Genomic DNA, 15,618 nt, shown 5'->3' on the forward strand with positions numbered 1-15,618 from the left:
CCGGGGAAGAAAAGTAAAGGATGTTTTATTCACATTTTGTCTTCTCCTTCCTTGTTCCTCTTCTTGTATTATTTTAGTTATAAAATTTTCTTCATAAATTTTGTTACTATCAACAGTCTGACTGCTGTTGCCTAGTTCTCAAGCTCCATCAATCGACTTCGGAACTTACTTTTATTTGCAAATGTTCTGTTCACTTTGAATCTGCATTTCCCCACAACTTTCCACCTTCACACTTCTCTGTTGATAGTGAGAGACTCCAGCAATATGCATATCAAACATGTAGCCAGATCCTTTTATGGTTTTCTGGCTTGCTGGTGTTTTTCACAAAAGGACCAATAAAGGGTGATTAAAGTTTCTGGAGATAAAGTAGGGAATAGACATTCTATCAGTGACATGAATGTTTCAGCAGCCCCTGTTTCTTGGGTCTAGCCTTGACTACTGCTGGGGCAGCAGACCAGCAGGAGATGAGCGGCTTCTCAGAGCTTTAAAAGTTTTAGGAAGAGTCTGGACTCCTGGATCCCTGCAAACCAAGCAGTGTTTGAGATAGTTGGCAACAGCAGTTATGGATACTGCAGCAATGAGCTGTGATCCAAGACCTTTGCAGATGTAGTCATGAGTTCTAATTTATAACTATTTTTGTTTTCACTCCAAGGAATGTAATACTTTTTCTAGCTATTCCCTGTATCAAATTGTTTTTGTTTCACTTAGTATGAATTCTTTTCTTCCTTACGTACTGGATGGTGATTTTAAACAAATAATGCTGCCATGTATTTAATACTCAAGAACATAAAACAATTTACATTGAATGTATACTTTTTTAAAAGATTAAAAAAGCTCAGAAATGTTAAGCTTCAAGCACAGAATCCTCTCCAAAGCTATAGAGAAACCCTGCCTCAAAAAAAAAAAAAAAAGAGGTAAAGAAATCTAAGATGGGTTTTAAATGTCTTTACAGTTTTAATTTAGAAAATATGTAAGCATCCCTTATTTATTAATTCTTCATAACTGACACATAATGCATTTAAAAAGAGGGATGAGATGATTGACTATAGTTGATCTTAATAAGCTACTAATAGAGGTGGTTAAAATAGCTTCTAATATTCAAGTAAAAATATTTAATTGAGATAAATGAATCATTTTTCAATATAGGTTTTACTCATTCATAGTATTATAAAATAAATTTAGTTCAGTGTAACATTTCCTTTGAATGGTTATAGTGATGATATATTTGTATATTAAAATGCATTACACTGCCTTTGTCTTTCTTTTGAATTTCTAGGTGCTTTATTTTCCCTGAGTGATATGAGTTTGAAACAAATGGTGAAAAAATTTTCTCTGACAGAGAAAGAGATAACGATAATGGATTTAACTTATTATTATACATCTATCTTGGTAGCAATAGTGGCAACGTACTATGGAGGCAGAGGAAATAGGTCAAAATGGCTGGCAGCATATGCCTTTATATTAGGAATTTCATCAATTGTATTTGCTGTTCCTTTCTACAAGTATGAAATTATAAAACCACTGGAAGAAAGTGAAGGTGAGATTTTTCAAATATACTATCATATACTAAATCAATATTTAAATCATTGGTTCTGTAAGAACTATATATTACACATATGCTTGTAATATGTATTTTATTTTTACAGAACTGATTACTTTGAATGAGAAGATGACTTATGAAAAGGGAATGAGAAGCCTTTTATTCCTTTGTTCTCTTAACTAAATACTGATGAGAAATGGTGTAATCTTAGGAAACACAATGTCTTGATAAATATGAAATTTCTGATCAATGATCAAGAGCATATACTATGGTTTCAGAGGACCTAAATTTGGTTCCCAACAGGTAGCTAACAACAGCCCATAACTATAGCTCTTGGGCATTTGATACCCTCTTCTGGTCTCAGCTGGCACTGGCGTACTAGAACACATATGATTTAAAATTAAATATAAATAATTAAAAGGTTGTCACTGCTAAAAAAGGAGTTTCAGCAGCAAATATGTTTTTCTTCCTTTGGAATCTTGTTCATGTCACCTACATTTTGTTTTACTTGGTAGTAGATGCAAAAAACCTTTTTGACCATATACTCATATTTTAGTTTATATAAACACGCACACACACAGAGCTTCTGTATTTTTTGTTTTATCCACCTCTGTTCTCATTGATATGTTTCCTTATTTTATTTTATGCTCTTCCTTTTTCATACATTCTTTTAGTGAGATAAGAGGTCCATCTTTCATTGAGAGTTCTCTGAATGTCTTTGGTATCATTCGCACATTTCAATTTCTATTCTGTTTTCTGCTCCATGATTCCATCTGGTATCTACAAAAATAACTGCAGAGTTCATATTCAACTGTGTGCCTCAACACCCACATTGATATCATACTTCACCACATCTTGAAATATCTGACAGAAAGTTTCTCCACAATTGATGAAAATACTCATACCACACAGTCAACTTTGCTTTGTAGAATTTTCTATGAAGTGACCATCCACCCATCTTTCTCAGCAGACTACTGAGCTGGTCTTATGGTGACAGCCATGAGTGTTTTCAGCTTACTCAGAATGAAGGTGAACTTCTTTCACAGAGACTAGAGGATAGTGACACCTGCTTTCTCTGATTCTCATAGTTGCTATTTCCCTTCATTTGTAGCTTGTTTTCTGTCTGTCAACTTAGCATGGTAAAATCATTAAGACCTCCTCCAGTGAGTGCCCTCAGCCTTCTTCTCTCATTGTCTTTTATCTCCTGCTTGTATACCTTGGGAGTGGGTCATGCACCTGCCCTTCCCTATGTCTGGCTGCTGCTGAGTCGTGCGATGAACCTGCTGTTGCCAAAGGGAAGTGCTCATTTCTTCACAAATGGATCTATTTGCCTGAAAATTGTCTTAGGCAACACTCTATTCTAACCTTTAAAATCAATTTAGTTTTTCTCACTAAACCACTAACATGTCCTGTCTTGGATGGAAAATAATGTTATAGAGGAAAATTGCCTTTATTTCTTTACATTAAATGTTAATTGAGTCCACAGTTACATGTTAGTATTCTTCCCAACTTCCCCCAGTTGAAATGCAGGAGGAGTCCTCTAGTGATCATTCTGTGTGCTCCTGTCTCACCCTCTGCTCCATTCCTGATCCGCTCCTCCTGCCCTCTGCAAGCCACTCGTCTCTGTCAGTTCTTACTAACGCCTAAATACGAGCAAGCTCTTTCAGTCTACTTCAAACTTTGAATCCTTTTTCAATTTTTAAAATTAAAACAAAATGATATCATTTCCTCCTTTCATTTTCTTCCGTCTTCTTACCCCTGTTACATCTTGTCTTCCTAAACACTCCCATATTATTATTTCTCTCCAATTCTTAAAAAATTTTTGTACTTAGTCACTTTCAAATATAAGGCCTCTTTTTCTTTATTATTGTTATACTGTATTTGGGGAAGGAAAAGGGAATCTTTTAATTTTTTAAAAAAAATTTTAAATACTAATTTTGTCTTATCTGCTTGAGTGTTATGCATGTATATACATGGACACATTGTGTGCCTGGTGCCTGATGAGGTCAGAGAGGCTGTCACAACTCAAAACTGGAGAAACAGATAGTTGTGGATTTACAATTAGTTGTTGCAAACTGAATCCAGGTTCTCTGGAAGGACACTCAAGAGCCCTGAATTGCTGAACCACCTCCCTACCTCTACGTTTCACTCACTCTTAGAGAATAAATAGCAGACATGCTACTGATCAGTCCTCTTTTTATGATCTGTTGATATCTCCTTGTTTTCATACATGAGTCTGTAAAAGATCTGTACTGATTTCTTGGCTTTTTTACCCATTTCCTTTGGGAAATTTAACACGACTTTACCCAAAATGTTGTAACAGAGTTATTTCTGTCTGGTCATTAATGTAACTCATGATATTTACTAAAATTAAACTTTCCACACTGTGAAATCATAACTTTAGTCAGTATTTGTAATATTAAACAAACTCCATATCTTGTTAGTTTCTCTTCTGAGAATTTCTATGAGTGCTACTTTTGTGCTACTTATGTTATTTACAATCTTTAATTTTCCTTAATACAGAATTGTTTTTTATTGTTAAGAGTCAAAAGTTATATTCAATTATTGGTCAATCAGAAACAGAAATATGATTCTTAGGAGTAGGTAGACTGGTAAGCTCAACTTTCTAGAACAAAACAGAGGTAAATGGATTCAGGAAATGTTTTATGACTGCAAAGATCATGAAGGATTTTCTTGACTCAATTTTCCATGAAGTCAAAATGGAGTTTGAATGCTACATGATTTTCTTTAGTGTTGGAAGTAGGGGGCCACTTGTTGTTTCCGTGATGTAGGAGGGTCTTCTATCTATCTGTTGCTTTCATTGGTTAATTAATAAAGAAAACTTCTTGACCTGATAGGTCAGAACATAGGTAGGTGGGGAAGACAGAACAAAATGCTGGGAAGAAGGGAAGTGAGTCAGACACCATAGCTCTCCTCTCCAAGATGAACGCAGCTTAGAATCTTCCCAGTAAGCCACCACCACATGGCGCTACACACATTATTAGAAATGGTTAATCAAGATGTGAGAGTTAGTCAGTAAGAGGCTAGCGCTAATGGACCAAGCAGTGTTTAAATGAATACAATTTGTGTGTTGTTATTTCAGGTGTAAAGCTAGCTGTGAGGGAGCCGGGTGGGACGAAAAGCAGGCCCACTCACCTTATCACTACAGTTCCTGGCTACTCAGAGCCCTGATATAATCACACAGAAACCACATTAAATAAAACATTGTTTGGCCAATTAGCTCTAGCTTTTTATTGGTTAACTTTTATTAATTTCACCCATCTCCATTTATCTGTGTATTACCACGTTGCAGTGGCTTACTGCCAAGGTTTTGGCATGTCTGTCTCTGGAGGAGGCTTCATGGCTTCTCTGTTAACTTTGCCCTTCTTTCCCAGCATTCAGTTTAGTTTTCCCCACATAGCTAAGTTCTGCCCTGCAATAGGTCTAAAGCAGTTTCTTTATTTATTAATGATAATCACAGCATACAGAGAAAAATCCCACATTACCTCTCCTTTTCTGTTTAAATAAAAAAAGGAAGGCTTAAACTTTAACATAGTAAAATTTTAAATAATAAAGCAGTTATCAAGCAAGACTTACAGTTACAATATTTGTATATACTTTATCTCTTATCATAATTAAGGAAATCTATAATAATAACTATTCTTCCACTCCATCAAGGTCTCCAGAAGGATCTAATATTACCTAAGTAAGCAGGAAGTGCATTGTAAGCAACTTCCAAAGCTCTAGAAATGACAGAGATATTTCACTGCCTGGACAGTCACCCAAAGTTCTTCTGTACCATTGGGGCATCCATATTTAGCCTACAGACCCATAGTATTCAGCGGACTTTTCTGGGGAGCAGGCAATTTCAAAGACATTTCTGCCTAAATTGGCAGTTTGTTGGTCACTTTTTTTCTGTGTCCTGAAGAATGTCTGACAGGCTCTTTTATTTTTATTTATTTATTTAGATTTTTTGAGACAGGGTTTCTCCATAGCTTTTTGGTTCCTGTCCTGGAACTAGCTTTTGTAGACCAGGCTGGCCTCGAACTCACAGAGATCCACCTGTCTCTGCCTCCCGAGTGCTGGGATTAAAGGTGTGCACCACCACTGCCCGGCAAGTCCATAGAAACTAAGTAAAATATCTTTTCTTTAATGTCATAGGTCATGAATTTCACTTTAATAGGTTTTCTACAATAACATGTCAAGAATGTGTTAAACTTCACCCAGGATGGTCATAGTTAATGCGGTTTCCTATCAGTTACTTAGCTCCATAAGTCTACTAGCAAGTATAAATACTAAAATCTTATAATCATTTGAGTAATAAAATGAAGACTAACATGTCATCCAAAGATTTCAAAATCTAGTGGGGAGATTACCACATAGCAACTAAAGAAATCTTTATGATATCATAGTTTTTTTATGATCCCATGTGTACCTAGGTGTTATCCTGCTATGAACAAATATAAACAACTTGCAAGTAGGAAAGAACTATTTTAGCTTTTTAGAGTGCTCCTCCATGGTTGCTAGACTTCACTGACTCTGAGCCCATGGTCAGGTATAAAACTGGGTGTGTGCAAGAGATGTCTGTTTACCTCATGTTAGGACACAAGCAGAATGACGATGGGAAGGTGCTAGGATAAGACATTCCCATCAGAGACCAGTGGTGTCTCCCTCTCATGGTTCTAGAACCCTCTCTTAACATTTGGTACATGAGATATTAGGGTGGCACTTTATATACAAACCATAAGAATATGGATAATAAAAGCTCATGGGTCGAATATAGGAAATTACTTAATCAAAGTAGTGTACATGTTTTAATTTAAAGATTGCTAAAGAAAAGACCACAGAACTAAACTCAGATGGTGGACTTTGACAAGGAAAATCATCTAAGACATTGCAAGTACTTTTATTCTGGAGTCAAGGCAGAAGAACAGGATGCAAAGAAAAGAAAAAAATGAGTGCATATGTATGAATAAATGTGTTTGTATATAAGAATATCTGTGTACATGGTATGCTGTGCATATAACAATCACATTGTTTCATTCATACTGCATCTGTCTTTCTCAGTATTTCCACACATTTCCTTTTATTTCTACTTAGAATATAATAATTGATTGTATGACTACACTCAAAGCATTAAAAATTAAACAAAAGAAAAAATATGGTGGTAGCAATTGCAAGTTTAATTGTGCATTTAATTTTGAATTCTATTCAATAAAATATATTTCTTGTTTTCCAAAAGAGCTGTGTACAGAAAAATTAGTTAAAACAGATTGTGGTAGAATGACGTTACCACACCGATCGATATGTATTTATCTCTTCATCATCGCCCAGTGTCTCCATGGAATGGCGGGGATACCTATATATATCCTTGGATTGACCTTCATTTTCGATCATGTTCCCACATTCTCAGCTGGTCTCTATCTAGGCAAGTTTGTTTCCTTCTAATATGCACGACTCATTCTGAATATTCATCATGTTCCAGTAGGCTTTAACTGATACAGAAATACTATTGGCTCTGATTACACTGTACCAAGCAGTGATGACTTGAGTGGATAACTTCAAAAAAATGACACAGATGTCTTTAACTCTGAGATTTGGAATATTAGAGAAATCATCTAAATGTCTCTGAAAAGACAGAGGAATAGACAATATATACATATTTTATGTGGCAATATTTTCTCTTTGTTTCTCTTTTCCTCTGGAAGAGTGGGGAGGGAGGAAAAGAGGGGAGAGGGAGGGAATATTTGAACACAGTGCCATCCCTTCTTATGTATCTTATGTATCTTAACACTGTATGTAAACTGTGTCCTTAAGCAAACATTGACTCATCCCAAAATAATTTACCTAATAATCAGTAATGGAGTCTGTTTTTGGTAGGCCAGAATGAAGACATACTTTCACAGAGATATCTTGGTACCATTTTTTAAAATATGAACTTATTTTGTACTTATTTTGAAAATGTCTCTAACAAAAATATTAAAGAAAATAGTTTGTTTACTTATGTTCATATTGAATATAAGTATATTTACTACATTAAGTATAAAGATTAAATAATATACACTTAATTCATAACTAAATTTTCTGAGTATATAGTACTTTATTAGATAAGAGAATGTGCCTCCCAGTTGTAGTTTCAGACATTGTCCTAGGTATGATAAACTTCACAATCAGAAAATGTATAAAGCAGATGACCTTTATTATAAGAACAGGTCACACACAAGCAATGTAAAGTCCCAACAGTGCAAAATGACTCTTACCAAAGAAGCAGTTACTGTGGTTCAGGGCAAGGATCAACTATAAAGTTATCATCAACACTTACATGAATTTCCTACCAGTTTCCAGCACTACTAATTTGAGATATGTTAGAATAAATTCCAGAAAAATTTTCAATCTCTCTTTCACCCTTTTAAATTCCTCCCTTTTCTCCCCCTCTTTTCCTACTCACCTTCCTCTCTTAAGTAATAGAAATTAGCATGAAAAACTTTTATATATCACAGTTCAATGGTATTTTGTATGAGCAAGTTATGAAGCTGTTTGGTGCTATGTTTATTTTCAAGCTATCGCTGATGGTGCACTTATACTGGGATACTTTTTGGGTATTGCAATAGGAGCTCAAGGTTCTAAACATCTTCAGAATCAAACTTTGAATGGAAAGTAAGTTATACTATTTGCTTTTCTATTTAGCTTAGATTGTATAGAATATTTGTTGAATAGATACCATAACTTGTAAATAGTACACATTTGATTAGTAAGAGTTTTAGAAAATGTATATAATTGTGAAATAATCTCTCAGAAATGATATTATTTGCAATACTGTTTGATCAACAGTTTAAGTGAATTTCTAGCTAGCTATCACATCTTAAATTAACCCTTCTCTATTAATCTGTGCATCACCACAAGGTTGTGGCCTACTGGAAAGGTTTTATCTGGCATCTATCTCCTGCAGTGGCTACATGGTTTCTCACTGACTCCACCTACTTTCTCTCAGCATTCAGTTTAGTTTAAAGGCCTAGCTCTATTCTGCCCTATTACAGGCCAAAGCAGCTTCTTTATTCATTAACCAATAAAAGTAACACATTTACAGAAGGTCTTGTGTCATTTTCCTCTTTCTGTTCAAATAAAAAGATTTTTAACTTTAACATAGTTAAAATTACATAAAACGAAACAGATATCATGCAAGAATTGCAGTTATAATATTTATATCTACTTTAACTTTTATCACAACTAAAGAAAGTTATAATTAAAATTATGCATAAAATCTATCAAAAACTCCAGAAGGATATAATATTACCTAGGTAAACAGGAAGTGCATTGTAAGCAACTTTCAAACCTCTAGAATTGATAGAGACAGTGTTCTGCCTGTATAGTCATCAAAAGTTTTTTATATAACATTCTTCTAGGCATCCATATTCAGCCTACAGAACAGTATCTGTCAGATTTTTCCATGAAGCAGGAAATTTGAACATCTGTTTTGCCTTGTCATGGCAAGTTCATAAGTTGCTTTCTTCTGTGTCCTGCAGAATATCTGGCAGACTCTTCATGAAGCAGGAACCCTGAAGGAGAGTCTCACCTTCTTTAGGCAAATTTAGCAGTCATTTTTTCTGTGGATCCTACTTGTCTAGTTCACAGAACAAAGCATCAAGCAGTCTAGGCAAGAGCAGTTTCAAATGCTAACAAACTCCATAAAGAGTCTCTTCACTGCGCATAATCCTTTTAAACTAAACTGGTTCTTCCAGGAGCAGATGTGTCTCATTGTCATGAAAAGTCTTAAGTTCTTAAAACATTTTAAATGCCATATTCCATATGTCCTTGAAAGTTTGGAAGATTATCTATCTAACTGAAATATATTTCTATATATCTAGAAAACCTAACTGACGTGACTACAAACTTGAATATCATAGATGGCTATCTATTATCCTGTATTTGTTCTTTATACATAACATTTTTAAATGAGGTATACAAATACAATATCTTAACCAAGAGCAGAAATACACATTATTGACCTAAAATTTCTCTCAAAGGCCTAGATCCATACCAATGCAAATTATTTATATCTATAATATATACCCCTTGTAAATAAGCATTTATAAACAATCATTTAGGGAATTTGGATGTTGTTGTCAAGACTACTTCATGATGATTGGGACTGCTGTTAATCAAGTCTGTGATGAGTATCCTATATGGTAGGTCCTTCTCAGCAAGCAGTCCTGAAGCTGTCATGGTTGTTGGACCATTTGGGGAATTGTTTCAGGGGGTCTTGTTTGATCAAACTACATTTTTCTGGAAGGAATCCACATGTTTTCATTCTTTGTGGAAACAAAAGCAGAACTTCTTTACCAAAGCAACATATCCTCAGACCCAAATTTCAAAATCAAGATACCTTTAAAATATATATGTTGGTTTAGCTTACCAGCATGTATAATGAAATATTTATTTGTACTTAGCTCATTCATAGTCAAAAATTCAAATAAAATACAGTATTATACATAATTTAAGCTCTCTGTGTATATTTTCTTATGTGGCTTATATTTTTACACTATTACTTTTTTTTTACAAGTTTAACATTATCTTTACTCCTTTAAGATTTTGCTTTTTTAAATGGTTTTCTTCTTTTTGTTACTCTCTATACTCTTTTACTTCTCTCCCCTAACCCTACATACATCTTTAAACACACTATGTCTTGTTTAGAAATCTTTTATGTCTGAGTCTGTCCTATTGTGTATCTGAAATCTTTTTCTGACAAAATATATTTTAAGTGTTGTTGCATGACAGTGGATACTGGCTCCACCTCTCTCGGCCTTTTACCAATGTGGAGGTATTTCACTGCAAGCTTTGGGACTGCTGGGAGGGAGCTGTCCTCACCACCTCACTCTAGATAGCCTCATGAAGCAAATACATCTTTTATTATCTGAATAAAAGTTAAATCTGCCATGCAACCCACTACATGGCCTAGAAATATCTCTGAATATGGCAGTAGGAATCTGCCATGCTCATCTGCCTGTCCATGCCTAGCAGACCTTATCTGGCTGCTTGTCCATGTCAGGGTGCTGAATGGTAGGTGGTAGGCATGCTTTCATCTACTTTCCTCCTAACCACGAGCATGCATACAAGCACCTATGCCCACAAACATCATTCAAGTGCCCTCCTCTGCCTCAAGAGTGCTGGGACTAAATGTCTAGCTAGTTCTTACATCTTAAACTAACCCATCTCTATTAATGCGTGTGTATCCACGTGGTCATGGCCTACCAGCAAGGTTTTATCCCATGTCTATCTTCTTCAACAGCTACATGTCTCACTGACTCCACCTACTTTTTTCCAGCATCCAGTATAGTTTTTCTGCCTAGCACTATGCTGCCCTATCACAGGCCAAAGCAGTTTCTTTCCAGGTTAGACTTCAAGTACTACAGTGAGTATGTATGGAAGAGTTCTTTGTTCATGTACTTAATTTTATTTTAGCATTTGTTTGATTGTTTGTTTTTGCTGGTTTTTTTTTTCATGACAGTGATTTTCAGTAGCTATGGAATCAGTCCTGAAATTCAGTAGACTAGGCTAGCCTTGAATTCACAGAGATCCACCTGTCTCTGCCTCCCCAGTGTTGGGATTAAAGGTATGTGCCACCACTGTCTGGCCATGTCCTTAATTTTAAAGAAATGCTTTGAGTTTCTCTCAATGTAGGTAGATGTTGGCTGTGAGCTTGATATAAATCACCTTTGTTATGTTGAGTTGTGTCCCTTGTATTTCTAGTCTCTCTAAAGCTTTTATCATAAAGTGTTGTTGTATTTTGTCAAAGGCCCTTCTTTAATGAGATGATCATGTGGGTTTTGTCTTTTAGTCTATGTGGCTAACTTTATTATTGATTTAAGTATGTTAACCCATCCCTCTATATCTGGGACTAAGCTTACTTGGTCATAACGGATGCACTTTTTCTGATACTCTTATATTTGGTTTGTAAATATTATATTGAGAATTTATATCTATGTATCCCTTGTCATGCTGAAAACCTATAGTGCATTAACAGTCGAGTCTTAACAACCTGAATCTAGGTTGCTGTATAGCCTTTATATAGGAAAAGTGACTACATACTCAGAGATAAAAAATGTTTAGTTTAGAATTTATGAAAAGCAAACAACAAAGGCAGTGAATGAATTGCTGGATAAAGAATGTAAAATATCTGATTTATAGAAGCCAAAATAAGCTTTAAAAAGACATAAAGAGAGCTGAGGAAATGATTCCGTCTGGAAAAACATTTGTCAGGTTTGCCAACTTGAGTTCAATTCCCAGGACCCTCATGGTAGAACTCAAGAACTTTCTCATGTTACTCGTTCTCTGACTATGTGTCATGGCACATGTTTAAAGTGCATAGTTGTCTTTTTATTTTAGAAACAATCTTATTTTACATACCAATCCCAGTTCCCTCTCCCTCCTATTCTTCTATTCCTCTTACCTTCTCCCCCCTCATCCACTAGTTGTCTTTCTAAAATGAAGTATAATTTGGTATTTACTAGAATAACTTACAGACTTTGACCAGGCTAATCCTACAATGGCTGACTATGAATGGAAGGTCCATAGCTTTTCAGTCTAGGAAGCTGGGTGTCCCAGTTGGTCTTCAGTATATACTGGAATTCCAAAGAATTGGTCTCTAATTCAAATGAAGGAACAGATTGGTAGTGAGGACCAGAGTAATCAGGCAAAGAACAAGGGTGACCAGGAAGAAGTCTGAGCACTCACTGTCAGAAAATGAGTTAAGAATTCAAACAGTCAGTTCTTAAAGTAATACCAATGAACAATAAAGATTTGAAAAATATTTGACAACCTTTCTCATTAAGGAAATGCAAATTAATCTTGCATTGAAATTCTACCTTGATTTGACCAGAATAGCTGTCATAAAGGACATAAATGCTCATGAGGATGTGGGTAAAGAAAATCTTTTATTCACTGCTGGTAGGAACATAAACTTGTTTAGTTACTGTGCATGTTTCTCAAAAAATTTCCTGAAAATAAGGGGTTTGAGAGATGTCATAACAATTAACAAAAATCTACATCTTCTAATGCTGTGAATAATGTCGCTGGAATTTGATAAGTATTACATTGAATTTACAGAACACTTTGGTAATATGTCTATTTTTTATAATGTTAATTCTCCTAATGCACACTTAATCTATTACTAATTTATTTTTTTCAAGTACTTTACTGTTTAGTCTACCTTCTAGTGTTTTGTGTACTTCACCATAGTTGATTTTTTTGTATGACTTTGTTTTTCTTCTTTAGGTTCTTTATGCTTTGATGCAACCGTGAAAGTGGTTATTTTCCTGATTTCTCTCTGTGTTCTTCTCATTGGTTCTAGGAAATTCACTAATCATCATATGCATTTTTTTACTTTGTTGCTCTGCCAAAATTGTTTATCATAATCTCTCAAGAATCTTTATATTATTTTTAAGTATAGAATCTTATTATCTTTCAATAGATTTGTGTTTCTCCTGCCTATGTATGTCATCTTCCTATTTCTTTTCTGTGCCCACCTACTTGGGTGAAGACTGTAGATGTTTTCTTGAGGAAGGGTGTGGAGAACAGATACTCAATGTACATTCTCAACTATAGAGGCAAAAGCTTTCATACTGCACTTGTTTAGTGCTGTACTGGCTGTAGTCATGGCTTACATCCTTTATTATACTCACATGTACAAGATTCTTCTAATACTACTTCCTTTGGAGTTTTATTCTGAAGAGGAGTTGAGTATTAAACACAGCATTCTTTATAACCACTGATAGGATTATGTGAATTTTTCTTCTTTGATTCTAGTTTGAACTCTTTCTAACAATTATTTGTAGCAAGAAATTTTATAATTAAATAACCTCGTAGTTATAGTTTTTCTTCATTGTAGTCTAGCCTATCCCATGACATATTTTTTTCATATCAGTGTTAAAATCACATTTTTTTGTTTGTTTGTTTTTGTTTTTCGTAACAGAGTTTCTCTGTAGCTTTGGATCCTTCCTTGGAACTAGCTCTTGTAGACCAGGGTGGCCTCAAAGTCATAGAGGTCTGTCTGTCTGTGACTCCTGAGTGCTGGGATTGAAGGTGTGTGCCACCAATGCCAGGCTTAAAATCACACTTTTTAATATTTGAAATTTTATTGTCTGTAAGCAGACACATACACACACACACACACACACACACACACACAAACACATACTTATGAGCAATAAAGGAAGGTCAGCAGTAGCAAGCACCTGTTTTTTTCAGAAGACCTTAATTGGGTTCCCAGCACCTACAATTGTTTGTGACTACAAGTCCAATAATCTCTTCTGAGCCCTACATGTGATGTAATACATACATGCATGTAAAACAGTCATATATATAACATAAAATAAAATGTATATAACAAGAGACTTAATAATAATTACTTAAAATAAACAAGTATTCTAGGCATATTTGGCATTTTTTTGTTTTGTTTTTTCGAGACAGGGTTTCTCTGTGGTTTTGGAGCCTGTCCTGGAACTAGCTCTTGTAGACCAGGCTGGTCTCGAACTCACAGACATCCGCCTGCCTCTGCCTCCCGAGTGCTGGGATTAAAGGCATGCGCCACCACCGCCCGGCTATATTTCGCATTTTGATCAGAATCAAGCCACTTATTTTAGCTAAATTCACATGTCAAATTTCTTTCTATGAGAGAATACAGCATGCTCTGTCATTTTCTCTACTCTTCTTAGTATAGTTCAAAGAACATTTATTACAGTCTTTATTAAATATATGTCAGAAAAAAGTGCATGTGATATTCTAGTCGGTTGCATAGGGGAATCATAACAGCTTTTTGATGTGGGAGTCCCCTTTGTGTGCTGTGATTGCCATTAAAGAATAAAGAAACTGCTTTGGTCTACAACAAGGAAGAACTTAGCTAGGAAGGGAAAGCTAGGATGAATGTTGGGAACAAGAAGGGCAGAGTAAGAGAGAAGCCATAGAGCTGCTTCCAGACTCATACATGCCAAAACTTTGCCAGTAAGCCACTGCCACATAACGACAAACAGATTAATGGAGATGGTTTAAATTAATACGTAAGCGTTAGCTTTTAAGAATCTAGAGATAATGGTCCAAGCAGTGATTTAAATAATACACTTTTTGTGTGACTATTTTTGGCATAAACTAGGCAGGCACCCAGGAACCAATGAACAGCCTCTTCTCCAGCAAATTGGCACCAATGTGGTTGGCTAAAGTCCATGTAAAACCTAAGAAAGCATGAAAAGGAATTCTAGGCACTAAAAAATATACATAGCCACTATTTTTTTTTCTGAATGGGCTTTGCTTGGGGTGGCATGCTGTGGCTCATTTTAAAACGGCCTTATTGATTTAGCAGTAGCAGCTGTGTGGTTTCAAAACAGCAGCTATCTGGCTTTGGGCCATTATGCTAGCACGAATTCTGATTCTTTTGGGAACCTGAGCATTTGGATGAGGTTTGTGAGCAGCAGGCTGTGGCTTGCTTGGTGGCAACATGGATGGGCTGTGTTCCTGGAAGTATGGCGATGTGCATGGCAGAAGAGACTCTGCCATGCTGTACTGGGCAGGGCAAGCAGAAAGTACCATACATAACTTAGTAATGGCACAGCTTAATTTTGAAAAGCACTTAGCATTTTAAAAAGCACTCCTGGACAGTAAAGAAAAAGAATTACCGATATGCAATAATGACCAATCCAGATGGAATGAACTCTAAATATGTCACAGTGTTGTATGAATGTATGTAGGTTTGGAAGAGAGAGAAAAAAAGTATAGTCAGTCATAAAATAAAGTTAATGCTTTTTTTAGAAACATTGAAGTCTTTAAAGAGACAAAGTACAGATAGTCATAAATTAAAAGAAATAAAGAAAAAAAAGCCACGTAAAAATGGAAAATTCACAGAGGGTGTGGATTATGTATATTATTGTATTTCCTTTGAAATTTTGATTGTGAATGAGCTAAGTACAGAGAGACATTTCATTGTATGGGCTGCTAAGCTAAACCAGCATGTATATTATAAAGGTATCATGACTTCCAAATTTGGGTCTAAGGATATGTTTCTTTGGAAAAGAGGTTCTTCACTTGTTTTC

At 35.4% G+C, this 15,618-nt stretch overlaps 1 protein-coding gene across 1 annotated transcript in view; it reads left to right on the forward strand.

Annotated features, from left to right (window-relative positions):
• LOC130869262 (solute carrier organic anion transporter family member 6C1-like) overlaps nt 1-15,618 on the forward strand; it is a 93,037-nt gene that overhangs the window by 761 nt on the left and 76,658 nt on the right. Inside the window, exons 2-4 of the mRNA XM_057761267.1 lie at nt 1,277-1,537; nt 6,783-6,968; nt 8,101-8,197. Coding sequence (XP_057617250.1) covers nt 1,277-1,537; nt 6,783-6,968; nt 8,101-8,197 — 544 coding nt within the window. The remainder of the gene's footprint in view (nt 1-1,276; nt 1,538-6,782; nt 6,969-8,100; nt 8,198-15,618) is intronic.

Source organism: Chionomys nivalis, chromosome 2 (genome assembly GCF_950005125.1).
Source record: "Chionomys nivalis chromosome 2, mChiNiv1.1, whole genome shotgun sequence".
In the NCBI taxonomy this organism is placed as follows: Eukaryota; Metazoa; Chordata; class Mammalia; order Rodentia; family Cricetidae; genus Chionomys; species Chionomys nivalis.